The sequence below is a fragment of the Apteryx mantelli genome, chromosome 1, assembly GCF_036417845.1.
Source record: "Apteryx mantelli isolate bAptMan1 chromosome 1, bAptMan1.hap1, whole genome shotgun sequence".
Lineage (NCBI taxonomy): Eukaryota > Metazoa > Chordata > Aves > Apterygiformes > Apterygidae > Apteryx > Apteryx mantelli.
The window spans coordinates 57,357,480-57,384,315 of record NC_089978.1 but is presented as its reverse complement, the minus strand read 5'-3'; the positions used below and the strand labels follow the sequence as shown (position 1 = coordinate 57,384,315).

Genomic DNA, 26,836 nt, shown 5'->3' with positions numbered 1-26,836 from the left:
TTTTATTCACACATCACCAGAAAGAAGGAATCAGTAGCTAGAACATTTTTAGTAACTTGCTCAGCTTTGCAAGAGCAGAATCTGGCTTTTCCTAGGGCTGCATTAGCTTTCTAGCCTAATGGAGTTAAAAAGAACTTTTTTTTTCTATTATCATCAGTTATGACTCAGAACACACAGAAATGGCAACATTTGCTGAGTAAGATTGATGTTTAGACATTTATTTCAGAGTAGAAATGAACTTAAAAAAAATTAAGCAGATATAGCATCAGCCCTTAAAGGTTTTTTCTTCTATTTTAATTTGTGCTTCTGATCAGATGTATGGAAATACTAAGATTAATCTGAAACCTTAAATAGGTTCATCTGAAACCAGTTATAATCTGAAAAGGAATATTATTTTATTAAATATGTAAAAATATAGTTTTAGAGAGATAAACTATATATGTATATCTATCTTTCCTGAGAGAGACAGAGAGAATCTAATATATGGCTACACTTATGCTTTACCTTTTATTAGTCAGTAAAGTAACAATGATACTTGCTTCCTAAGGAGATAAATGCTTTTTGTCCTCTTTCACCAGCTACACTCAGGAAAGCTGTCACCTTAAAATATTTATTTAAATTGCTTGGACATTATTTATGATGCAAAGTGTACTTCAATACTTGTTTTGTAATCAGTACATTTAAACATACAGCTGCATCTAAAGAAAATTAAAAATAAATATTCAAGAAGATTGGCTCAATCTTACCAACGAAAAGTATCAGGGATTTATGAAAAGATTATCCTTCCATAATTATTCTTTTTCTAAAATACTGTATTCCAAGTAAATAACTACACTTTTCTCTAGGAAGTTATTCCCTACAAGGCTTTCTTACCTTCTGTTCACAGCTTTTCTATGGTGCTGAGATTGGATACACAGCTGTAATGTTGATATCCATTGCAAGTTTAGCATTTGAAGAAGTTGTCTATCTGAGAAATGATTTTTAGCATCCCTACTTTAAACTCTTATCAGCTGTATTATATAAAGGGCTTTAAAAAAACAGCAAAATGAAAATCTCGCTCAGCAAAGGGTTTGTGAGATACAGAAAAGCTTTGGACTAAGTAGAAATAATTGAAAATACTTAGAGTGACCCAGACCCAGATGACATTTCTCAGGTTACCTAGGGATCTTTGGAGCTCAGTGACTGTCCTGTGCTGCCTGCACGCAGAGAATAACATCTGCATCCCAAGGCAATTGGCCCAGGGTGGCTTGCATCTTTACTGCACATGGTCCACCATTTTAGGATGATAAGGATGAGTTTACATTGTATTGTCATGATCTCCAGTTCAGCCCTTTTTATTTTCTCAGCTTCTAGCTTCTCTAATGTACTCTACCTGCCATGCTCAACATTTTTCTGCTCAATGCTTGCCAACAACTATTCCTCATTTTATTGTTGGCTTTAAGATAGGCAATGTTTCAGGGTTTTTTTCTCCATTGCTATACCTGGAGCTACACTCGAGCATCCTGCCAGATTCCCAACAGATTTTTGCAATGTTAGTTCTCCAAGGTTAGCCTGAGACAAGCTGCCACAACATCCTTGAACTCTGTGACGCTAGTGTCCTCTCTTTGCTCTGAGACATTTTTAACAATTTCTTATGATTCTTTAAGAATCAAGAATATTTCTTTATAACATGTCCAAAGTGATGAAAGACCTGTGGTGCAGCCTGGCAGACCCACAAGTCTAGGCCATGATGTTGCATAGAGATAGATGAGACATGAGGGTGAATGAGGGTACACGGCTTATGGGGCCAGTGGGAACTCCAGACTTGCTTTCATTGTATTCATATTGCCTGTTGAAGTGGTCCCAACACCTAGATTATTCATGTGCGGTGTCTGAGAAGGAGACACCTAATTTCCCACTGCAGAAAGGGTCACGGATCTTGTGTAGATTTGGTACAAAAAATAAGAGAAGCAGGCCATGAAAAAACTGAGGTGCTACACAGACTAATAATGTATATATGTCTGAAGAGGCCTTGAGACCTAATTACTGTCATTATTTGAAAATAGGGCTTGTGTTTCCGAGGTGCTGTAGACTAAACTATACTCACCATGAACACCTGGTTCCATCAGTAAAGCCTTAAACAACACACAAAAGTGTGGAATGGAAGCAAAGTGCTTCAGGATATAACCCAAATTCTAAGTAAAGGATATTAGGGGAAAATTTGTTCCATTTATGAATCTCTGATTCAAAGCTTTTTTCAATTTCCCATGAAATGATTGGGACTGGTCACTGTTAGGAAAAAAGGGAGTGGACTAGATGGATTGCTGGTTTGAGCTGGTATGAAAAAGGAAAACGATAAAATCAGATTTTCTTTCCCTGAATTTCATCATCATTTCAGTGTATGCTGGGATAGCAACATAAGTGAATATGAAGAACTGATTTACAAAACCTGCAAAAGAAAAAAGAGGTCAAGTAAAATGTACACATGGCACACATGCATATTAATGATGTTTATCTGGGCATGGGATTGCTCTTAGGAATGTTTAATTGCTTTTTTAAACATTATTGCTGTTTACCTGTATGTTATACTGAGTGCACTATTGACTAATGCATGCATTTAGGAATAAAAATATTTACATATGCTTCTTTATATTAGTCTCATATAAAATTAATTGTTTTTGCAGTCCAGGAAGAGTTCTAGATACAGTATGAGTATACACAGTATTATGTTGCGTATTCCTTTGTTCTCTTACAATGGACTATAAAGGGGAAGTAATCACACAATACTATTAAATACTTTCTAGTTAAAATGACATGGAAATTAGTCACAGCAGAACAAATCCGACCTTAGTATCTTATAACAGCAGTATACAATGTACCATTAGTACTGTGAAACATTTTTGCTTGGATCAGCTTACAAAGTATAAGCACTTGAGTTGGGATTCATGTTGTGATTCAGGCTCTTTTATTTATGTGTCAACATGTAGGCTAGGTATTCAAGCTCTCAGTGTTACTGATGGAGATCTGTGGTATGGTTCACTTGCCCACACATACGTGTGTAGTACCATTTGATATATGCAAGGATATCCCACCTAGTCACCAGCTGCTACTCCAGATGACTCCCATTTAAGTAGCTTTCTGGAATTTCCCATGAGTTCTGCATCATATATGCCAGTGCCATGAGTATATCTTGGATCCAGGAAATCTCCAGTAGCACCAGACATTTATTTTTAGGCAAATGAGTTCTTAGGTGTCTGCTTTAATATGAGCTGAATAACTCACTAGGCTTCATTGACTGTATTGACAAGGGTCTCAGTTCCATGGCCCACCGAAAGACTAAGCCTTTTTGTTGCAGTAGCTGGAAACTAGATGGGTTTCCTTATTCAGCTAGTTGCTTGTGTTTTGGCAACTGAATGTTACCCTGTATTTCCACTGACTGCAATGACAGCTTAGACATCTAGCACATATGTAAATGCCTATATGTAGATATATAGATTGAGGTATCTTAATCCAGAATTGAATCCTACCCTTGCTGTTATCTCTAAATAAAATGCAGTTATATTTGCATATCTGTTTATACATAAGTAGTATTTAATATGTAGTTTTTCCAAACTGGGAAAAGTAATCCCTACGAAAATTAACTCAGTTTACCCTGTAGACTTTCCCCCCCCCTTTTTGGAGAAGGGGAGAAGGGCAAATTCAACATTTTCTGTTTTACAGGGGTCACTTCTCTGAAGATAGGTACACAAAGGGCAGAGCAATTGTATCAACAGTTGGTATTAATTGTATGTAGGGTTATGGTCAGCAGCTTTAGTCCGACTGGAGGCCAGTCACTTGTGGTATAACCCAGGGATTCATAGTGGGGCCAATACTGTTTAATGTCTTCATTAATGATCTGGATGATGGGATCGAATGCACCCTCAGCAAGTTCAGTGATGATACAAACTGGGAGGAGTGGGTGATACACCAGAGGGCTGTGTTGCCATTCAGAGGGACCTTGACAGGCTGGAGAAATGGGCAAGGAGCAACCTCATGAAGTTCAATAAAGGCAAGTGCAGAGTCCTGCACCTGGGGAGGAATAACCTCATGCATCAGTACAAGCTGGGGGCCAACCAGCTGGAAAGCAGTTTGGCAGAAAAAGACCTGGGGGTTCTGGTGGTCACCAAGTTGACCATGAGCCAGCAATGTGCCCTTATGGCAGAACGTTGCCAGCAGGACAAGGGAGGTGATCCTTCCCCTTTACTCAGCCCTGATGAGGCCACATCTGGAGTCCTGTGTCCAGTTCTGGGCTCCCCAGTACAAGAAAGACATGGACATAATGCAACAAGTCCAGCAAAGGGCCACAAAGATGATTAAGGGACCGGAGCATCTCTCATACAAGAAGAGGCTGAGAGAACTGGAACTGTTCAACGTGGAGAAGAAAAGGCTCAGGGGGAACTTATTAGGGTGTGTAAATATCTGAAGGGAGGGTGTAAAGAAGATGGAGCCAGACTCTTCTCAGTGGTGCTCAGTTAAGGGACGAGAAGCCGTGGGCTCAAATTCAAATGCAGGAAATTCTATTTAAAAATGAGAAAAAACATTTTTTATATGAGGATGGTTAAACACTCCAGACAGATTGTGGAGTCGCCATCCTTGGAGCTATTTGAAACTTGACTGGGCACAGCAAACAATTACACAAGCAATTTTGTTAATATTCAGGCCTAAGATCAGAGAGGCTGATATTACACAAGCTATCATAAATATTGCTATATCCACCAGATCCCTTATTCCAGGCTTGTGAGTAGGGACAAACAGATGACAATGAGACCCATATATCAAGACAGAGCTACACAGTTACCAAAGACTGAGAAACAGTGTTACCAAACTAATCAGCATAAATGTCATATAATCAGCCATTGTTATACATCCTGCTCCAGTTGTGTCTAAAGTGCTGCCATCACTGGCTTGATGGATTTGCTTTACGTCACTGAGGTTCGTCTTGTCTGGCATCCCTGCTGAGACAAATAAGAAAATACAGTATGATACATGCCTTGTCACTACTGGCAACATGGTATAGCTAGAACAAATTTAAATATCCTCAGCACACAGACTGTCACAGTTTGGTTTCTGAGTCTCATGTTACTGCCAAATTCAAAATCCTTTATAATTGCATCTAGAAACACACACTATATGGCCGTTCATCGCTGAAAGTAATTCAGAGGCTTGCCAGCTCTGAACAAAGCAGTTCTTGTAGAAATATATCTCAGCAAACATTTGCAGACTGAAGTGAACAGTTTTGCAAGTCCCAGTAGTACCTAAATGTCCACTGCTCACATCTTTCTTGGATTTGAAGGAAAAAGAAAGTAATTTAATGTGAAATTGCTTGTGTCTGGCTCCTGATATTATTCAAAAACAATGTGTACCTGATATAAGGTATGCAGCAAAGTGTACTTGTTACTATATAAAACATCTATTTTGGCACTACTTAAACAGAGTTTACAACATGCTGGCAAAAATGTAAGACTGACTTTAAATAGGAACTCTTTTAGCGAGTTCCCAGCTGAATATTTGTACATTTATGGATTGGGAAAAATGTTCCTCCAACTCAAAACAGTGCTTTTTATGGATTAAGGAGGTAATCACCCATTATAATTCCTGTGCCTTGTTGATCAATTGGAAACAGGTCTTGGAGACGCATTGAGCTTTGGTAGCATTGTCAGTTGCTTGTATTTTCTATGCATACTTCTAGACTAACTGTCTTATCCCATACAATAACTTGTGGCACGCCATTATCAATCAAAATTAACAAGTCTAAATTCAATGTTATTACATGCAACAAATATTGACATTATAATTACACTGAGACTGAAAAAGGCTTCATATAAAGCAAAGTCAATATTTATGTAATTAGGTCAATACATACATAATTCAGAAGGTAAGCTCTACTGCGTTAGAACAGCAGCATTAAAAAGAAACTCAGCTCTACTGAGCTGACATATTGATTTTACAGTCTGAGTATCTGGATTATTATTCATTGTTTAGGTACTTCTTTCCTCTCTGTATCATTAGCAAAGATGAATAAACTAGTGATTCTTCTTTTTTCCAAAGGGACTGCAATGGAGGATGTCTATTTAGTCATGGTGATATCCTCTTTAAGTGAGAGTTTAATAAGAAGCCACAGAGAATCATTGTAATTTCCTTGTTTTTAAAAGGAACAACTTTTTTGGTGCTTGTGTTAGAAAAACTCTTTTCCCTAAAAGCAGGTTGAAAGCTGCTCTTTGTGAACTTACTGTATGTACTCAAATCTCCTTCCTGTAGCTTTGAAAAAATGCATTAAGGGAAGAGCCAGCAAAAGTCAATCATGTTGTTTGAAAAACCTGCTAGAATGAATTTGTCTTCTTGGCTGCCGTACTTAGCAGAATAGACTGCTATTTTGTGTGGATTTATTGATCCAGTGCTCTTGCCTGGAATTTGTGAAAATTAGCTCTATAAGTACAATGCAGGTGGACAGACAAGGAGGAAGAGCAACAATACCTGCTGAGAAGGAGGGAATACAATTCCTCCTTACCATGCACATTGAGTAACCTCTCTAGAAAAAGACCAAACAGTCAGCACTGCATGGAAGGAATGTTTGGTGGATCACCAAAGAGGGCAGATTGCAGGACTTTTTCTAGAGAGTATTGGAAATAGAACCAGGTCATTCATCCAGAGTTTTAGTGAAGAGTTCTCCTATTTAAAAAGATTAATTTCAACACCGTGAAAAATTCAGCTCTGTTGCTGAACCAGTGCAACAATACAGCTAAGCAAGTGCAATAGATATCACAAAGCAGATTTTTCTCAGTGTATTTAGAAATACTCTGCCACAGCAGTGATAGAGTGAAATATATGGCCTTACCTTAAATATCCAGTATCTCATTTATTATGAAAGACAATCATAAAAAAGGAATATATTCCTAGATCTTACAGCTAATAACCTGATTGTCAGGCTTCAATTAAAGTATGCGATCTAAGTCTGAAAGCAATTTGACTAGATATTAACTATTCACTGGAAGGTCAGCTTTAACATCTAGTGACACTTTCATTGACAATATTATGGAAAATAGAAAAAGAGTAAATTTCATTTTTATGGGAAAAACTATCTCAAAATTTATTTTCTTTCCAATCTGAAATGAAAACAACAAACTTTGGAAATTCCCATGAAAAGAGTGTTTTTTAAAAAATGTTCAAACCTAGCAATGCATTTTTCTTTGATGAAGTCAAAATACTATAACATATTGAATATAATCTCTGATGTTAAATGTATATACTGTTAGGACTGCAGTGTAAACATACAGCAAACCTTTGACCTATTATGCCCCACAGAACTATGCCACAACTTTGACTTTATTCAAATAGGTAGTTCAAAAAATATACTTACTATTACTATCCTACATTAATACTAATGTTACTATACTAATATATTTTACTATAAAAAATCACTGAACTGAAAAACAATCCTAAAAAATAACTTAACAGAACTGCATTTTTCCATAGAATGGTATTTTTTAATCAGTTCTAGTAACTATAAATTTAGTTCCTACATCTAGGCTACATTTTCTATTTAAATAAGTAGATTCTGCTGTGCATTATATATCTTGGTTTAAATATATATGCCATCCTTCATGTATCATATTCAGTCACAGAAGTGATCCTTTTCTCTAAATGATTTTAACTTCCTTGGTTCACAGAAAACTTGCAGTGAGAGCTATACAAATATTTGCAGCAAAACAGAACAAAATATAAAGCGAACTTGGTTGGGTTTAGTTCCCTCACATACTAGAAACTGAAATTATGTTAAAGAGAAGCCATCTAAGTTTCCCATATCCTTTAAATGATCTGTGATAAGTGTCTGGTTTAATATGAAAGTCATGCTAGAGCTAATATTTTGACTGGAAAATGCTGAAGTTTAGAAGTTTCAGCTAAGATTCAGCGCTTTTTTTCAAAGGAAAGCTAGAATTGCAAGGCAGAGCAGCAGATAATTTTGAGGGGAATTAGAATCCAAATATAATGTTTGCATGAACTTATATAAAGTAAAGCTGCCAAGTATCATATCTCTGTGCCCAACATCAGCTGTGAAATCCAGTCAGTGACTGCAATTTAAAATATTGTCCTGCTCTGTTTTAGAAAAGATTAATCAGTAAAAGAATTTTTCCAAAGTGTGTGATGAATATTACAACATCTCATTATAGTATAACAGCTGCAGAGCAAATTCTAACACTCTTTAGCATCTTTTAAAGATATTTAAAACCTATGAAAGGTAACAGTACTGGCAGCCTTGAAAGCTGGCCTGCGTTATTCTTCTCCAGAAAAGCTGCAGCAACAACACCATTTCCTTCGAATATCAAACAACAGACCTTAACTTTGATTTGAAAGGTCAGACCTAAAGACATGGAACATTTTCATTTGGCCTGGACCTTTCCTGTTGACATTGTGAAAGTATTGCAGCAAGGAGCTAAACGCTTGCCTACAAAGAACCTCCCTGAGACTATTCAGTTCATTTTAAACAGAAGGTCCTGCAACAGTGGCTTGGTTTGAACTAGATGACAAAATGTTTGCACATCTGGAGTCTCACCACAAACACCTTGCTGCATTATCTGCTATCTACTCAGTAACATACCTCACAAATGAAATGGCTCTTCAAGGGAAAATGAAGCTGCCAAATGGATTTCTGTGGGAACCCAGCTGCAAACAAAGCCTATCACAGTTTTAGAGAGGGGAGAGAACTGGATTTCTCTGTGTGTGCATCATTCTTCTTATGACATTCTGGAAGATCCAAAACACATTTTTTATGCCACAAGCATTTTTATGAACCTCAGATAAGAGTAATAATTTGAGTGAGGAGGGGGTAGTGTTTCAGATGATAGGAAAAAATGATGGGATGTGGCTTTTACAAGACAACACTCTTTTTAACCCTCTTTTTTTCTTATGAAGTTGTATACAAAATTCTTAGCAGGGCAAATAATTATTTCAGTCATTATATATAAGCTATACTCCAGGATCTTATAACACATGAGCTGTGAAGAAAAGCACCAATAACTGGCTGAAGCTATGCCCCCAAATTCACGAGAAAGATTATGAATAAACTTTATGTGAGGTTAAAAGAATACGTAGAGATTAGACAAACAGAAGAGAAATAACTGATATACTTGTAGAATAATGTCTAAATATGAAGTTGGAAATGGAATTTACAATAATGAGGAGATAGCTGGCAAAGGATGACGTTATAGGCGGTGGGCCATGCATTTATAGATGTCTGTAAGAATTTTTTGGAAAGTAGAACAAGATAGAGATTTGGATATAACCGATAAAGTAAACTGAAGAATTTAGAGGCAAAGGCAAAAAGGAGAAGACCATAATGATTAAGAAGAATGAAGGGTGAGTCATATCAGAGCAATTGTCTCAGGAAATTGCAGATGACAACAGTGCTAAAAGAATCTCCTTACTGTGTAAAGGAAACATCAACACTGACCAATATCAACACATTTTTTGTAGTATCAAGGAAGATATAGTATTAGTTTGATTCTTTCGGTTCAGAATAATGAGGTCTCAATAATGTCTTTATACAGTTAAATTTGAAAAATTGCATTAGTTGATTTTACCCCAAAAGACAAAAACCAAAAAGGAATTACTGTGCACTGTTATTCCATAATTTAAAATGCCAGCAATTATCAAAGAGTCTTTTGATTTGACCAGTCTTTTGCCAGCTGAAACTTTTAATCTTATAATGGATTTCTTCTGCCAGGTTTTACTGTGAACTACGTAATGTCAAGAAAACATTTTGAAAAATAGCTATACTAGATCACAGAGCTATGCTTAAATACCTTAGATATACTTCACTTTATATGTAGTGGTTGCTAAGACAACTTTAATTTTCTATTTTAAATAATTTGTACATGCTTTTACTGAACAATAACTATATGTAAAGAATAACTTATTCAGTATAGGTCAGATCATACCTCACCTAGTGTTTTTAAGCCATTAATCTGCTAAAAATACCACAAAATATTTACAGCATCCAGTGCTTAGAAAGAAAATTAGAAACAATGGGCAATGTCTATTATTATTCAAAGACTTTTCCCTGTGAATTTCATGTGATGTGGTCAATGAAGTCTCAATGAGGGGAAAAAATATGGCTGAGAAGAACTACATTATGCAGGGTACTTGGCAAATGACTAATTTCTTTAGGCCAATTTCATGTTTTTATGACTGCATCTATACTTTGAAAAGCTAAGGAGCACCTCCAGTAAAAAACATTCCCCACATTTCACTTGAAAAGTACCCTTCTTACAGTACACACATATTGCAGAACATGTATTTACCCTATTTATGATTTTTACATGTTTTTATGATGCCGTGCGCCCTTTCCTTGCACAGTAAGTGAAATGAAAAGAAGCATCAGACTGGTCTAGATGACCTCCAGAGGTCCCTTCCAGCGTCAGCTGTTCTGTGATTCTGTAAGTATTAAATGTTTCACAATTCAACACTAGTTGTAAGAAATAATAAAAAACCTCTGACTTTCACTAAAAGTAATAGAGACAGAAAGAAGCTACATTGCTCTATCATTCTTCCATCACATGGCTTTAGAAGAAGTGAACAGTGATATGAGAGATGTCTGTGCTGAGAATGAAGACAGGATTTAACCTAGTGAAAAATATGCCTCTGCTTTATTTTGTTTAGTTTTCATTTAATGAAGGACAAACTAACAGTTAATCCACAGAACCTAAAGAAATGTCAAAATTTTCAAGCATTTTTCATGTGAGGCTTTTGGAATTTTTTAGGCCTCAATATTAAAGAAAAATCAATTATCTGACATTGCACTTGAGTTTTCCATATCTGAATTATAAATCAGTTTGCTCAGCTGAATTTCTTAATACTTCCAGCTTGTTCTTTTTCAGTGAAGTTCTGTTTGTTAGAAGGTTCATAAGAAAAGAACAATGACAAAAAGGAAAGGCACCAGGGAAAAAGAATGAATCTACATGACTGACTTAGAATGAATGAAGACTTTTGCATTATGGAATCTATTGTTTACCTGATCATATATAATCAGTGAAATTAATGGATTAGCGCAGAAAACAGGCCTCAGTGATACTAAAATCGTATGTTGTAATATAGTTTTAATTCCTGTCTCTTTTGTCTTCCTGTGTAATTTGGGTGCAATATATTATTGTATCTGATTGTGTCAATCCCAATAGGCTGACAGTAATGGTAAGGTGAAGGAGGAAAAAGGTTCAAAACCAAAATAATAGATTTTGCCACAACAGCAATGTCTCCATTTCACTATTTGATTCTGCCTGTGACTATTGCCTGATGCTTTAAAGGTGGGAGAAACAATAAGAGATAGTGAACCATTTAGGCAACCAGACCATTAGGACCCCTAACTTCTGGCATTTGGTGATTAATGGGTGCTCTGGAGCATAGGGATACATATTTATTATGCTTGTGAAGTACAGTGAATGATTTGATTCTCATTATTCACATAAATTAATGTCACTTTGCCTTACGCAAGAAAAAAACAAACCAAAAGGAATGAAAAGCCAAAATAAAAAAGAACAACAATCTGAAAATATGCTTGCACCTTTTCAGCTGCCTGAGATCATGTTTAACTACAAAGGCCAGAATCCTTAAATACATCCTTTAAAAAGTCAATATAGCTTTTTTAAAATTGCAGATGAACTCCTATTTTGTCAGAGCAGAATTCCATCTACTTTGCTGTAGTGGTTATATGGGTCAGTTTGTGTCAGAAAAGATAAGCTTCAGTATGATGTGCCATACCCAACGCAGCGTAAGGTAGCAGTATGCCGATACTGAAGTCAAAAGTGAGGTGCTTAAGAAGATAATCCCAGATGATACTTAGGGTAAGATTCATTCCACTGAATTTTAGATATCTATAAAGTCTACATCTACAAATGTGATTCATTTGCCTAAACATGGCTGTCTACTGACATTTTAGACACTTGGGAGGGTATTGTATTTGACATACGGCTGCCCTTCCAAAGGAAACCTGTTTCTTATAAAGCGCTGTGAAGATATTTTGTGTTAGACAACTGAATCCTGCCTTACAGCTGAGCTAGTTACTTCATCTCCCATCATAGTGAATGCAGAGAAAGAGGTAATTACAGAAATGCATATTTCTATAAATAGGAGTGGAGTACTCAAATATAGATATTTACAGTGTGCTTTTGACCAGATGAATCCTATACTTATTCACAGAGTAGCTTCATCACTGAATGAGCAGTGAATATTTTCTAACATATTCCTGCCATTATGCTGTATATCTTTGGTGGAAAAACAAAGCAAAATACTGAATCTGTAGCTCTGACAAATGGGTTACATTTAAGGAATTCTAGGTAGGAAAGTTAAAAAAAATGGTAAGGTACTAATTAAGTTCATATTTGTTTCACCTGTAGTCTTATGTTGTCAGTTTTATACCTAAAACCCTGATTATAAGCATTTCTTGCTTTCAGCATTGAGTTTGCCTGGTGTTGAAGGGCATGATGAATCAGGGCAAAAATGACGAATTTAGGCTGCTATATTGCCATGAAAGCAGTGAATCAGAGTCTGATGTGTGCAAACATCCTGAGGAGCCAGTACTCCATGAAAGTGTTTCCTGCTAAAATACAAAAAGAGTCAATGTAGCTATATTTACATAGCAAAATACACATCCCAGAAGGAGATCCTTCAGGCAAAGTGGCGCAGAGTGGCTTGTGTCTACCTTGCTCAGAACTAGCAATACCTAGAACAAACTGCTGAACAAATCTCTGCTGCACAGTACAATGCCCTCGATATCTTGTAAGCCACCCGTGGTGGTCTCCTTGGCTCAAAATACAATTATTATTTTGTTTGTTTGTTTTTACTTCAAAGTGTCTGAAATAACATGTGGGTTGTGCTGCAACCCACCAGGTGGTGTTTTTATAACAAGAAACTGAGGGAGTGTATTACATGCTGTGGGTTATGATATCCAGGCATGGGAAAGTGCTTTGAAAATAAAAAGCCTGATGTTGAAGGACTTTGTAGGGCAGAGAAATCTAAGCCTTTGGCCATCTGGTTTGTATTGCCTTTTGGAAGCAGTCAGTGGAATGAATTATCCACAGAACTTCAGGTTTGTTTTGGAGGGGTGGAGATGGTTTTCCTTAATGCCGAGCCATGGAGTGAACTAACATTTATGCAATGTGGACCAGGAGACAACTTGCAAGCTAAGTTACTTGACAGTGTAGATATAGCCAGGGAAATCATTGAAATTCTGAGAATTGCTTATTATCATAGGAAAGATCTGTACTGTGACAGAAATTCTAGCAGCAAAATTCTTAACCTCCTTATGAGTCTCACCTCTGGCATTGGCCAGTCATTTCTTTCAGTGAAACACAGTCGTATGTTTTCACAGCTCTTCTTAAGGAAAAGTAGTTCAGACAGCCTGTATCAAAGCCTAGGAAGGACCTTGAGCATACCAAAGGACCTTGAGTACCAAAGCACTGAATCCAATCTATATGCCACAAGGCAATGTGGAACAATGAGAAGATGTTCACTTTGTAGCCAAGCCAACTGAAGATTCGTATTCAGAGTGCCTCCACAAAGGGAGATCGTCAGTGACTGAGATTTTTGATTCCATATATAATGTAGGGTGATAACCAAGCCATTATGAATTAATTGATCACTACAGTTAGGACAGAATGTAAAAAGAAAAATACAGTCTTCATACCCAGAGCAGGAAGAGTTGTTTTCAGTAGGTGAAACTATTTCCATATACAAAGGGGAAGGACTCAAGGAGGCCCTAACAGTGTGGTCTGCTACCTTTCACTAGATTTACATTCTGGATTATGCCAGCAATGATTTTTTTTTTTTTCCAGATGACTTCCTTTTCCCCTTCAAAGTAGCCTTTGTCATTTCTAGGGCTTCTAGTACTCCTGAGGAGTTAAATCTATTGAACAAATTGAGTTTCAGAAGTTAGAAATAGATTTTTTCTCCCCACTTAGAGTATCCTTTTTGTACTTTATCCAGCTTATTCTTAAGTGACAGAGCTTTCACCAGTTTCCTCAGGGAAAGCTATGCCACTGTCTGTATACCGTGGTACCCCTTAGCATGATGCAGGTAAGACCTCTTTGAAATCATGTACTGAACTGTTGTCAGTTTGTCCTCTCTGTCTGTGTACCAAATATAGGTACTGTTATGCAGAAAAATTCTGAAATGGATAATTGGTACTTATTTGGAGGAAATAATTTGATCTAAACCTCTCTTTTTTAGCTTTATATATTTTAATAATCTTTGCATTAATATACAAATCAACACAAAAAAACAACTATAAATGCACAAGGGATCTCTGGATGCAAGTAATCTCACCTAAAAACAAAAGGAATAGTATTTCTGTTATTGTTAGAAAGCAATTAAGCAGTTTGCCTAATGACATTAGCTAAGAGAATTCTATATGACTAAACACATATTAGGAAATGAATCCAACATATCATATTTAATTGCACATATTTTCTGAAAGCTGTATATGTGAGAAATAGAGTGTAACCAATGATCTTAACATGAGTCTGGCAAGTCATTTTAACTACAAGAACAACAGACATTAAGACTCTAGTCTAATATTTGAAAGTTTTCTTTCAAAGTTAACAGTGGCATTTGTTTCACATTATAGATTAATGAAGTCAGTATTTCCATTTAGAAAACAAAGCTTTTCTTAGTTAATGCAACACAAACAAATGGTGTCACAAACCACAAAAATTCCTTTTATTTCACTCTTTTAAGAATCAAAAATAGATAATAGTATTTGTCGAAATGGTTAATGCATACTTTTAGATTAACTTGTAAGTCAATTTTAGCTTATAGCAAAGTATTATGAGTCTAAAATACATGGTTTTATTTTGCATATGGAGACTGAAAGCTAACTGTTTTCTTCTCTGAGCTAGAGACAACCACAGTAACCTTAATTGGGTCTACTGTTGTTGCTTTCTCACCCAATAGCCTCTAAATCCATGTTCATTATAAAAATAGCTTCAATGCTCTAGAGTTCTGGAATCAACATTGTCAATAATGCCTGTTTTAATTGGAAGAATCCATCTTTTCAATCTTTTTCACTGTGGAGGAACTTTCAACCATTATCATTAACCTATGCAAAGGTCTTGTAATCAATACAAAATGATAATAGGACTAAAGTCCTATAAATCAGACTAGCTAGAAGTAAGCAAATTTTTCATTCTCTGAATTTTCATCTGATCAGTACTAATTACTATCCCATGAGTCAGAAAACCCATAAATTACTGTCCTTTGAAACAATTTACCCATATGACTCATTTTTAATCTTTTTTTCAATTTTCTGTAGGAGGTTTATTAACAACAATTCTGATTTATATAAAAATATCATCTAGAATAGAGCGATGAATTTGAACAGAAGCTCCTGAAAGTAATACACAAATTTGAAAAAGTTTGGGTTGAGGCAGAACATTAGGTCCATCAAGAAAACGAAGTGTTTTTTTTTTTTAATCATTCAGATTCCTAGGATTTCTGACCTAATTTCAAGGCAGCAATTCATTATTTTACATTTTCTGAATGTTCTTTTTAAAACAAAGGTAGAGAATTAAACTTTTACAGAACAGAAATCAGAACTAAATCAATTACTAATGTTAAGATGCTGAAGTAACTTTTGCAATTTATTCAGGTTAGTCCACCTAGAATTCTAGTAATCCAAATTTATTTTAAAGGCTATGTAGTCTGCAGATTAGATTAATCCTCCTAAAAACTGATAAGTTAAACTGCTGTTCTTATTTTTTGCTCTAAAGCATACTTAATGACATGATTGCAACCAAAATGAGTTAAATAAAAAGTTGCTCAAGAATTTGAATGCTCTTGAGTGGAATGCCCTCTGTTCTGTCTGTCTGGGCTTAATGAGGGTATGGTTAAGGGGCACATTCAGGTGACAGCAAGGAGATAATCAGGTGAGGGAGCATGCTGGCTTGTGTTAGATCCCATACTGAACCAGTTTCAGAGAGGTGAGTGATCAGAAGTATGATTTTTCTTGCCAGGTGCATTTTATTTCAGCTTAAGCTTACTTTTAGAGCTAGCTCGCTGTGGGATCAGATAAGTGCTGGTGAGAGGAAGAAGGATCACACTGTTATGATCTGGAGAAGGACGTAAACTGTCAGCTAACCATAACATCATAAAGCACCCAGAAACAGATGGAGAAAAACATACAATCCACTGTTGATTTCTGGCCTGAACCCACATCAAAGACTGGGTTACTGACAAAAAGGAAGTGCGGAGCAATAAAGAACGTAGCTATCTTTGTTTCCATTTCTTCCCTGTAAACAAAAGCACAACTTCTCTCCTTATAAATAAGAATGAAACATAGATATTCAATTCAGTCACTGATTTCTCTTCCTTCCTGGAATAACTTCCAGTTCCCAGCTATTATGTTGAAAAGGTATCGATAGCACACGAATCAAAGGATTCTAGTTCTTGATGTCCCTTTAGAAGTGTATTTTATAATCAGATTATGAGGCTTAAAAAAAGTACAACTTTTCCATAAAAGTTTTTGCTTTCCAATTTTCAATTCAGAGATAGCCCTTTCTGGCAGAGAGTTTTGATTTCTTTCGCGCCAGATAAAAATCTGTGATAAGTACTGTGGTACCTGATGAATATTGATCTGCACCCTTGAGTGTGTGTAGTACTGATGTTATAAAATGCCATAGAAAGTTTTGTGTCTCAGTGCAGCCCACAAGTATAAGATCTTTGATTTAAAGTCACTAAAAACTAACAGTGAAACATCGAAACAACTGCATTCCTTAAGTTCAGAGATCACCATCAGGCAATTCAAAGATTAAACCCGGTACCTGTAGCAATTTTATCTCTCCCTGGGAATTCTGGCCTTGCAGCTTTCTTATCAATATGCAGATTTCATACAAATATGCAGTTCCTATTCAGCAACCTACAAATATTGCAGCTTTTGTATGGCTTACAAAAATCCGGCCAGGCATAAAAGTAAAGCTACCTTCCCTTTCATGTTCCCACAGCCTAACAAGGCTGACCATCATCTTGATTGCCTCTGGTTGACTGACTGGGGAAAAGCAGTTTCTAACAAAAGAAAGACATTAATCTCCAGGCTTGTAATAAAAATCATGAAGAAATATAATAACAGGCCTCAGGATAACACGTGCAGACAGAGGAAAAAAAGAAAGGTTGAGGAAAAAGATAGTTTATTTGTTTTCAAGAGAGGTAGTGTGGGTATGAGGAAAACCAAAAGAAAAAAGACAGCCAGTGTGGTTTCAAGAGCTTGTCTTAAAAAACGTAAGCTATGTCTGCTTCTTATGTCTAACTTAAAGGGAAAGCTCATCTGACTTAAGTGGTAGTGAATCATAAAGAAAGAAACTAAGCTGGCATATAGACTTTCTATTATTTTGAGTAACTTTTCCCCCAACATTTTTTTTAGTTAATATCTGATAACATATGCATGTTTTCAAAACAGGTTCTTAGTCACAATACAGCTCTTCATAGAAAACAAAAGTATAGATGGAAGAGAAACAGCTGAACCTTCACAGTTAAACTTTTTAGCCTAAAGATGTTGATCCAAGAGAGGAAGAATGAATGAGGTCTGAGAAGCAAAGAGAGGAGAAAAGAGAAGTCTGACCTCTATATAGTTCTGTAAACTAAAGACACTGTAAGACTGCATTCTCCTTGCACCATATCTGCAAGGATACTGTTTGGCTGGGAAGCACTAATTTTTGCCCTAAAGCTGCTTCCAGCAGGGTACAGTGAACTGAACTGTAACATTGTCATGGAACAGGCATATTAAAACGTGAAGGCATGTGAAGCCAGTTTTTTTATGCGTGGGTGGGTAGTGGAAGGTGAGGAGAAGTCATTCTGACTAGAGTCATTCTGTATTTTTTTTCCCTCCACTTCAGGCCACCATGCCCATATTCTGACCATTCTCTAATTGTCATTTTCTGCATAATGTCACAGTGTGTGTCCTTTAAACATAATTAGTCTTCTTCTTGAATCTAACAAAGTATAAACAGACCAAGATCACCTCCTCCACCAGATGCCTGTCCTCTGTTGGAAAATCAGCATTTTTTGAAGTAATGGCAGAAGAAGAGGGAGTTGATAACAGAGTGATCTTGGCAGAGAATGCAGCACCCCATTTTATTCTTCTTTTAGAGGAAGTGTTAAGGTAAAGGTTGGTCTCAGATCCCAGAGGCAGTCTAGCAGAGCAAGCTTTGCAGGAAGTCTATACGGAGAAGCTTATGGCACCAAACCATAGTATAAGAATGTATGTCAGATTACATGAGAAAAATAATTTATATCGCAGTCCTTCAAGTATGCTTTTTACATCTTTAAGTTGAAATGGCCTAGCTCAGTAAGGTTGTCATTTCTGGAACGTTAGTGGAGCAGATTAGTAGTTAGGAGGATTAGTACTCCACTAGACGTTAGTAGTTCCAGTGGAGTACTGGGTGTGAGACAGTTTTAAGCATATGAAAGCTCTCTGTGACCTGAAACTGTTTGTTTTTAAAAGTCCTCTTCCAGAAACAGCAAGTTGAAAAAGGAGAGGACTGCAGCATTGACTCCAGAGATTTGGTTTTCAGCCTGACACCAAGAATTTGTGATATGTTCACTGGATGAACGAGGGCGAACAGAGAGGTTTGAAGCCGTAAAGTCACTGGGATAGGGTTGAGTAATTGTCCAGGATGGAGAAAGCAAAATCTGGTGCAAATTATATCAATATCTAGCAATTCAGTGGTTCCTGAAGCAAGTTATCTTCTTGAGCCAGTGGAGCTTTTTCCTTTGGAAGAACTCCAGTCAGCATTCATGCAGTGCAGAAGATTAGGGTGCCAGAGCCATAGAGTAAATTAACAAGTAACCAGACTGAAAAATTAGATATACTGTTCGAAGCTTAACTACATAGGAATGCTTCAAGAAAGTATCTTAATGTAAAAAATTAATTCACTATACAATGAAAAAAAGCCTATGTTCTAGGAAAAAAGTAAAGTATTTGCTTAGCTCTTCCATTACATACTGAATGATAAAATAGCATCTTGTCAACTTAAAAGCATTTGATTTTGGGAACTGTCTCCAAGCTGGGTTTATTTTTATTTTACTGCTGATGTGTATATTTTTAAAGGTTTATGGCAAAACTGACAAATGAGATCACACATTAAGGTAAGGCAGCAACAGAGACATTAATGAGTAGCATCAATATCTACAAGCAGGATAAGAAGACCAAGACTGAAGTTATACAAACTAAAAAGTGGGCATGGGAAGATGGAAATTCTCACACAACTAAAAAGGCAGAATTGGAGCAGAACACAGTTGAATGAATGAATGCATTCAGAAACTAATGTAAGTTAAATGACAAAGGAAACTGCCTCCAAAAATAGTTCAGCAGAATAAATGGGTGACCCAAACTGCTGAAAAGGCTCAGTCCAGGTTTTTAATATGTCAGTAAAACCATAAGTCTGATGGTATCATGTAAGCTTAAAGCAGACATGACACCTCTCTCCTCCCTTGTGGTGTGTGCTATCCTTGCGTGCCCTCTGTTTTCTCCAGGCTCATCGATGAGTTGTGTAATGCCGTCCTCCTCCTCCACACAGTCCCAGAACACACTGGTCATAGACAGTTTTCACAGTCCTCAGGGAATTAGGGAACAGCAGAAGTGTTGTATGTTTATTGCAGGGGAAGAGCATAAGCCTCCAACATCCTCCTGGACACCACATCAAGATGGTGTCTCTGTTCATTTCCTCAAGAAAGACAGCTCTAAATCTGGAAGGAACACTACAGAGGAAGGATGAGACATGGGGAACTCTCCTAGGGGTTGCTTTTAGGGTTATCTGGTACCTCTGGCATCTCCTGGACCACGTCATTGGTGACATGCCCATGGTCAAGGAAGTGTGAGTGGAGACACCAGGTGCAGCTGGTCAGGGCCTTTACACCCAAGGTGCATCCTGCTTAGAATAGGGATGTGAGCATACCTCTGTGGCAGCTGTCTGAAAGTAGTTCCAAACTTGTTTAAGTTGCTCAGCACACCTGGGCTCCCAAGCAGCACCTCAAGCCTCATCCATTCTCCAAAAGGGCACGGTGCAAGGTTCTTGTTCCGCTTGTTGCTCTGAGTATGGCACAGGCACACAGTATGGAAGAGCAATTGGTACAGTGTTCCTCACACAACACAGTCTTTCCTCATTGCTCCCCCTGTCTGCACCTACCTCTCCTGCTAGAGTACCAACTACGGGCTTCTGATGAGAAGGACAGGTCATTAGGGCTAGCCCTGGGAGTTCCTGCTATCATCAGGGTATATATCAGAAGCTGGTGGGTCATCCTATCTGAGGATTGTCTCCAACCAGTTTTTCTAGAATAGAATTTGCCAGTGAATGGCTGTAGCCCTGACATTATCATATCCAGCTGTGAACTTTGTCCTCCAGATGAAGATATCGTGAGGAAAGTGAGAAAGCAGCTGGGGACAACAATACAATAGTGTCTCCAGTCATTATGGAGGATTGACGTACCGTTTTTAATTCTTTGCATACATCTGAAGGGGAGATCCTGCCTCCAACTGTCCCTAGACTGCATCTACATTCCCAGCCAGCATTCAGTAGATGACTCTGAAGAACACAGTCTTCCCAAAAAAAAAATACTAGCAATTTAAGTGATGCATAACTCTTTTCCTCTATGTGAATGCTAGAGTAATTTGTGTGTGGTTCTGTTCTCTGCTGTATATAGTGGGTGTATGGGGGAAAGGATGACAAGTGTTAGCTACTGGAGAGGACCGTGTCTGGAGATAACATGCATGTGGGGATGGAGTAAGTGCAAAGAAGTACTAGCTGCCTTCCTGGGAGAGTTGGCTGCCTACTGACAGGAGCACAGGGTTGCCAGACTCAGTAAAGCAATCATCTCCTGCAGGAGGGGATGAACAAGTTCCCCCAGGGTGCCTGGTACTGAGGAATGAGGAATGAGGGAGGGACCTGAACATGACCTGCTGCCACATGAACCTGGAGGAATTTCACTATTTCAGTAGCCTACAAGTTTAGCCAAATGTGTACTGATATTGTCACTGAAGCATCTACTTGTCACTTGATCCAGTGGTACTGTGCTGTAGTCTTCCCATTGCCAGTATCGCTCTTTAAATTGCACAGTCTAGATCTAATTTACAGTATGATTTATCCTTAGTTGAGATTAAAGGCAGATGAAGATATTGCAAAGGAATGTATAGTATAATACTTCTTGCTTGATTAATCCCAGTCTTTTCTATGGGAACATATTTGTACAAACTAAACCTTGAATTTCATATATATATAAGGGTTTGAGATCAGCCAAGACTATGTAGGCCTCGACAAACATTGTGTTACCAATACTACTGTCAAGCAGAAAGCTGCTGTAAGCAAAAGAAAACAAAAAACCTCACCATTATTTTCAGCCTAATAAATTAAAGAATTATCTCACTGTTACAATATTTTAATTTATGAAAATAAAAATATTTCTTAGCAATATGATAAAAATCTCATATTGTGCTAAGTAGCTTTAAGAAATCCTGACAATTCTTGAAAGAAATTATGTCTAAATTGACTATTTTAAGCAAATTCTGTAAATTTTCTCCATTCTCCATGCTGCTTTTTTGCTTACCAATATTATCTCTGAAAAATTTAGTAATAATACTGTTGCTTTTCAAAGGCAAAAAAGAAAGGTGTGGCATTTATAAGGCCAGAAAGTATTGAGTGATGTAAAATTAATGAACAAAATAGATCCTCTATACTTCTAGACATTACAGGAAACAGAGAGATATCTTAGTGTTTAATCCCTTTATTGTCACTGGGATCAACCCTCCAGATGCAAACTATTTTTAGCTGCTTTTCCTGAATATGGACTGTGAAAGCATAAATAAGGGCGATGGATTTCAGAAAGATACACCAGTTTTCTCCACATGGTGGTCTGATCTGTAAACATGCAGCAGATAACTTACACATTTCATGTCTTAGCCTAAGCAAAATCCTAAGAAAGTATGCTATAAAATTGGGATATTAAGGAATGATTCAATTCTGAATGAAAAAAAGTTTCCATTCACTTCTGAATTCAATGAATTGCGACCTTACTATTCATTTAAAATGCATAAATAAAACAGACAATTTTTTTATTGACATATGAAAATTTCAAGAGAAAATATTATAGATGCAGTCTATGTTGATTTTTTTAAGAAACCTATGTGGTGTTTAACATCATCAATTGTTTTTCACTTGAAATGCAATAGCCAAAAGAGCTTAAGTTAGGGACAGGTTGTCAGCCTCATTCAAAATTTGCCTAATATAAACACAAACCGTAAACAGAAAAATAAAGACCCAAAGACCTAAATAATTTATACATTTCCAAGGATGTTATTAGATGACACATTTGTCATATGTGCAGATATCTTAATACAATGTGAAACAGGTGAAATTCTGTGGTTTGCATAATACATGAGGTCAGATTAAACGATAAAAATGGAATCCTTTTGGCTGTAGACCTGCTAATCTATGTGCAGACTGAAATCCTCTTGAACTGGAATTAATGCTTATTAGCCAGACTTCCACATTAGCTCTTCAAGTGAATATTCTCTAATTATATAAATTCAGGTACAACATATTTTAAATTGAAAACAATACAGACATTTCAAATACTCAATTTTGACTATAAAATACCTATATTTATTTACTGTTGTATTTTGTTGAACTTTTATAATTTGCAAATGAAAATCATCTTTTAAAACCACGTAAAATTTAAAATAAATTAAAGTAATTCCTATAATGAGACACTTTGTCAGGAACACTTTTGAATCAGAATGAATATGTAGGTTTTGAAGTTACAAATTCTTGAAAACAGGGCTTTACCAGCTGAACATTGACAGATACTTAGCTGAAGCACTGCACTTAGCACTATTATAACTAAGTCCCCAAGCACAATTCAGGCACTAGAAATTCTATACCTCTTTCCAATGTCTCTTTCCAATGCTTTGTATTCAGATGACGTTTTTCAAAGTGCTCCTCTGTGCAAATACTTCCCCAGAAAGATATTATACTCCTGGGAGTGAAGGTGATTTTTATGCATTCGTTATTGGTGCTGAGAAACTGAGAAACAAATGATTAAATATGAGTAGCCTTCCTCTATGCCTATAGTGTAACTGTCCTATATCTTTATCTCTACTTTTAAAGAAGTATTTTAAAATAGTTCATGGTCTAAATGTTCAATGACATTATTAAAACTATAGCTATGACGTGCTCAGCATTTTTGCCCTGTGGAGTGAATATGAAGGAAGAAAAGCCTGCCTAAATCTTCGTCTCCTAAACCAAACTTTCAGCTTCTTATAACAGAAGGTATATATTTTTCTCCCCCAAGATTTTGCATTATACTATGGTCTCAGCATATCAGTGTGACTTAAAATCTGGCCATGCTTTTCTGGGAGATTTGAAAACATGCCTGGCTTTGGCTGAAATTTGAAATGAAGTGAAAGGTGATCATCTGGCTTCAGGAGTTTCACTATTGTAAATACATAATTATTTTAGAGTTCCCAGAGGTATTTCCAGATACTTTGCTGGAGAAGGAAGAAATCACCTTCCTTATTCAAAAAAACTTCCCTACAGCTGTCAAAATGTTGATGTAAAGTCAAGATGAATTTTAAGGATGAAATGTGACAGAAATGGGCAAGGGTTGCATGCTTACCTAGTTTGCTCATGTTTACATCACTTAGTTTAATTATGGCTGTCCCATATATTTTTTCTACATTGTCCCCAAAGAGAAACAGTACAGACATTTACAGACGTGCTGCCTCTACCACTTTGAACGACATTTGAGGGACTGAAACCCCCAAATTTCTAAACCAGTGGTCCCTTTGCATGCACTGTTTTTGAGTCTACTGGTGCTGGCAAGGCTGGATTTACAAGGCAATGATACCTGGGCTGCCTCCAAACATTAAGCACGAAAATGCTGATATTTTAGCAAAGCTTGCTCTTAAGAGAAATGTGTAATTACTCTCTGGTGGGGTGCACTGACATTCCACCCCTGAACAAAATTGTAAATTTGCCATGGGACAGAAGTTCAGTGAATTTACAATTTTTTTAAAGCACAGGTTTAGTCAAAGATATATCAGTAGCAAATATATTCCTGTGCCAGGATATATGGTTTCAATTTCTCCCCTTTTGTAAGTAATAGTAACATTAAAATAACTCTCAATTACAGAGATCTTTCTGTACCACAGTGCAGGTTTCTATGTATCTCTATTTGATTAACTTTCTTATATGCTCTGAAAAAAAAAAAAAAAAAAGGAAGAAAGAAAGAGTTATACACTCTTTTCAAAATAAAAATGGGCTAGAAAATCAGCATCATAAGTATTGTTATAAATTATTTAAATATGAAAGTTTACTATTTTGACTGTTTCTTTACCCATAGAAACAGTTACTCTCCACTCTAAAAATATTGCACTACGATATATTGTATAATCTTTTCTGATTTATGTTCTTCAAATACACATAGTACCATATATGTAATATTCTTTTGAGGTCCCACGTGAGACATTTCTTCATGTGTGTGGCTATATTTCTGTGTTACGAAACCAACGTTCTATGCCAGTTCTTAACTGGCACTGAAAGAAAGCTACGAAGAGAAAATAGTCAGTTCAAAAATACATGTAAAGAATCATAAAATATAATGAGATAGGCACTTTTCTTGAAGTATTTTTGGCTTTGGAAGAATTTTTAGTAAACCAAAGTAATGTAAAAATGAACACTTCTCACTGTGGGATTCACCAGAATTAGAATATGCCATAATGTTACATATAACTTTAGGTTGCATTAAATCTAAGTAATTTAAATCTATTAGGGATGATGAATTTCTCACATCACCTGCTCGAACCGAGTTCTTTCTTTCCGTGATGAGTTACAAGACAAATACTGCTGGTGTAAACTTTACACCAGAAGTATTTCAGTGTTGTTTGTAAAGACTTTTCATCTACAGAACAAGACCTAAACTGAGAGCAAACATGACACTTCAAGAATTCTCTTCACTTTCTAGACAAACAGACTTGCTGAGAAGCTCCCAAAATGCAGCTCAATAAAACAGAAAACTTTTTTTTTTCAAGTAAGGTTTTTTTAAACATTTCCATATTGAAAAGATGTCATAGTTTCCTGCCAAAATTTATTTTTGGTTTACACAGCAATGACTAGCTGATGTGCAAGAATTATTAACAGCTGGTCTTTATTTATTTATTTATTTTGAGACTGAGTGATTGCTTTTTGTCTTGTATTGAAACTAAACAAGAGAATTTCCTGACTGCAATATTTCTAAGTTAGGTGCCAACAAAAGCTGGAAAGTTATTTTTAAGAAAACTTTTCTTTATGTTGGTATCATTTATGTAATTATTTATGAATTGACAATGTTGAAATGTAATGTATTAAAATGAATTTTTGCTCTAAATAGTGGCAGTTCTCTAAATATTTTCAGCTGAGGTACAACACTGACTTCTTTCCACAAGCGGAATTATTCTATGATCTTTTAAAAAATATGAAGTGTAGCAAATAACAGTAATGTTTAGAGGCTTTCAGAATCCACTTAAATATTCAGAGAACCATTGTTTCAAAAATGCTTAGATGTTATCAAATCTGCAGTAATAATATCTAGCTTGATACCAGTACTTTGTATCCGTGTTACTATTGTTATTCAAACCACTAACCTATCCCAAAGGGAGAAGAACTGGAAGACTAGAAAACTGTCGTGAAGCAATTATTACTGGGCAAACTGCTTCATATCCATGTGTTCAGCACATCTATTTCAGTTTGTTTCTGGCACAGAGTAAGGCAAAATCAGAGCTTCACACAGAGGAAGAAACAGGAATAATATTCAATCATTTCAAAGTACGCAATAAACCAATTTAGCCAATAGAACAACTATGAATACTTTCAGCTAAATGTAATTATGTCAGAGCATCTGGAGAAAAATTATGGGAACAAGAGAGATTTCTAATATTTTATTGAGGTAATCTTAATTTTTCTTCTGAAGTGTGCGTATATATATGTATCTTCCTTCTGGGATGCATACATGTACATCAAGCAGGTTATGTTCCTGTTTGAAAGATTGATTTATTTTGGGAAAGTTTTTTTACATTTGGTTCAATACTAAGTGAAACTGGATGTAAAAACCCCTCCAATTAAAATGCAAACTTCGTGATTTTTCAGTTTTAGAAATGCCTTTTTTTTTTTTCTTGGAGGAGGATAAGCTTTCAAATTCTTATAGACAGAAACTGATAAATTTCTTGTGAGTTTACTGTCAGCCAGCTCTGTATAGGTGCCAACAGTCAGACTATACTTCTGGGAACTGGGTAGCCAGAGAGAGCATGGACAACTCCAGTGCTACCTACTGTCTGTGCCAGGCTAATTATGGGGACAGGAGTCCATCCACTCCACAGAGCTGTGCAAACTCGGTAGCGACCTGAACAGTCTACAAGTTCAAAACTTCAGACATTCAAAGATACCCTGAATAATGGGATCAGTTGTACCTGGAGATCCTGGGCATTGAAGGCACCTTTACAGTCAAGAATAAAGGGATGTCTGCATGGTAGAGTTGCCTTCAGACCTTGGCCCTAGTCCATGGATTTTGAAGCAATTTCTGAATAAACTGCAGGCATGGCAGGCTGATGTGGACATGAAAGAGAAAGAAGAGGGACGCATCCAACAGAAGCTCCTCTAATAGAATGATTCTGAAGCTTAACAGCATTTGGCAGTAGGATGTTTTAGATGCAATGAAGTCCAGCGCTATCTGTGTCATTTCTGGGGAGCGAGGATGGATTAGCCTCCCATACCCACAGGTCTCTCCCGTGGCACAGGTAATTTCTGCACTTCTA

At 36.6% G+C, this 26,836-nt stretch overlaps 1 protein-coding gene across 5 annotated transcripts in view; it reads right to left on the bottom strand.

Annotated features, from left to right (window-relative positions):
• Window positions 1-4,369: 4,369 nt before the first annotated feature.
• GPC5 (glypican 5) overlaps window positions 4,370-26,836 on the bottom strand; it is a 727,382-nt gene continuing 704,915 nt past the window's right edge. The window contains exon 8 of one of the 5 annotated variants that reach the window (XM_067293223.1): window positions 4,370-4,973. In XM_067293223.1, the coding sequence (XP_067149324.1) occupies window positions 4,813-4,973 (161 nt within the window). In that variant the 3' untranslated portion in view covers window positions 4,370-4,812. The remainder of the gene's footprint in view (window positions 4,974-26,836) is intronic. The other 4 variants (XM_067293233.1, XM_067293241.1, XM_067293272.1 and 1 more) reach the window with 4 other exon arrangements.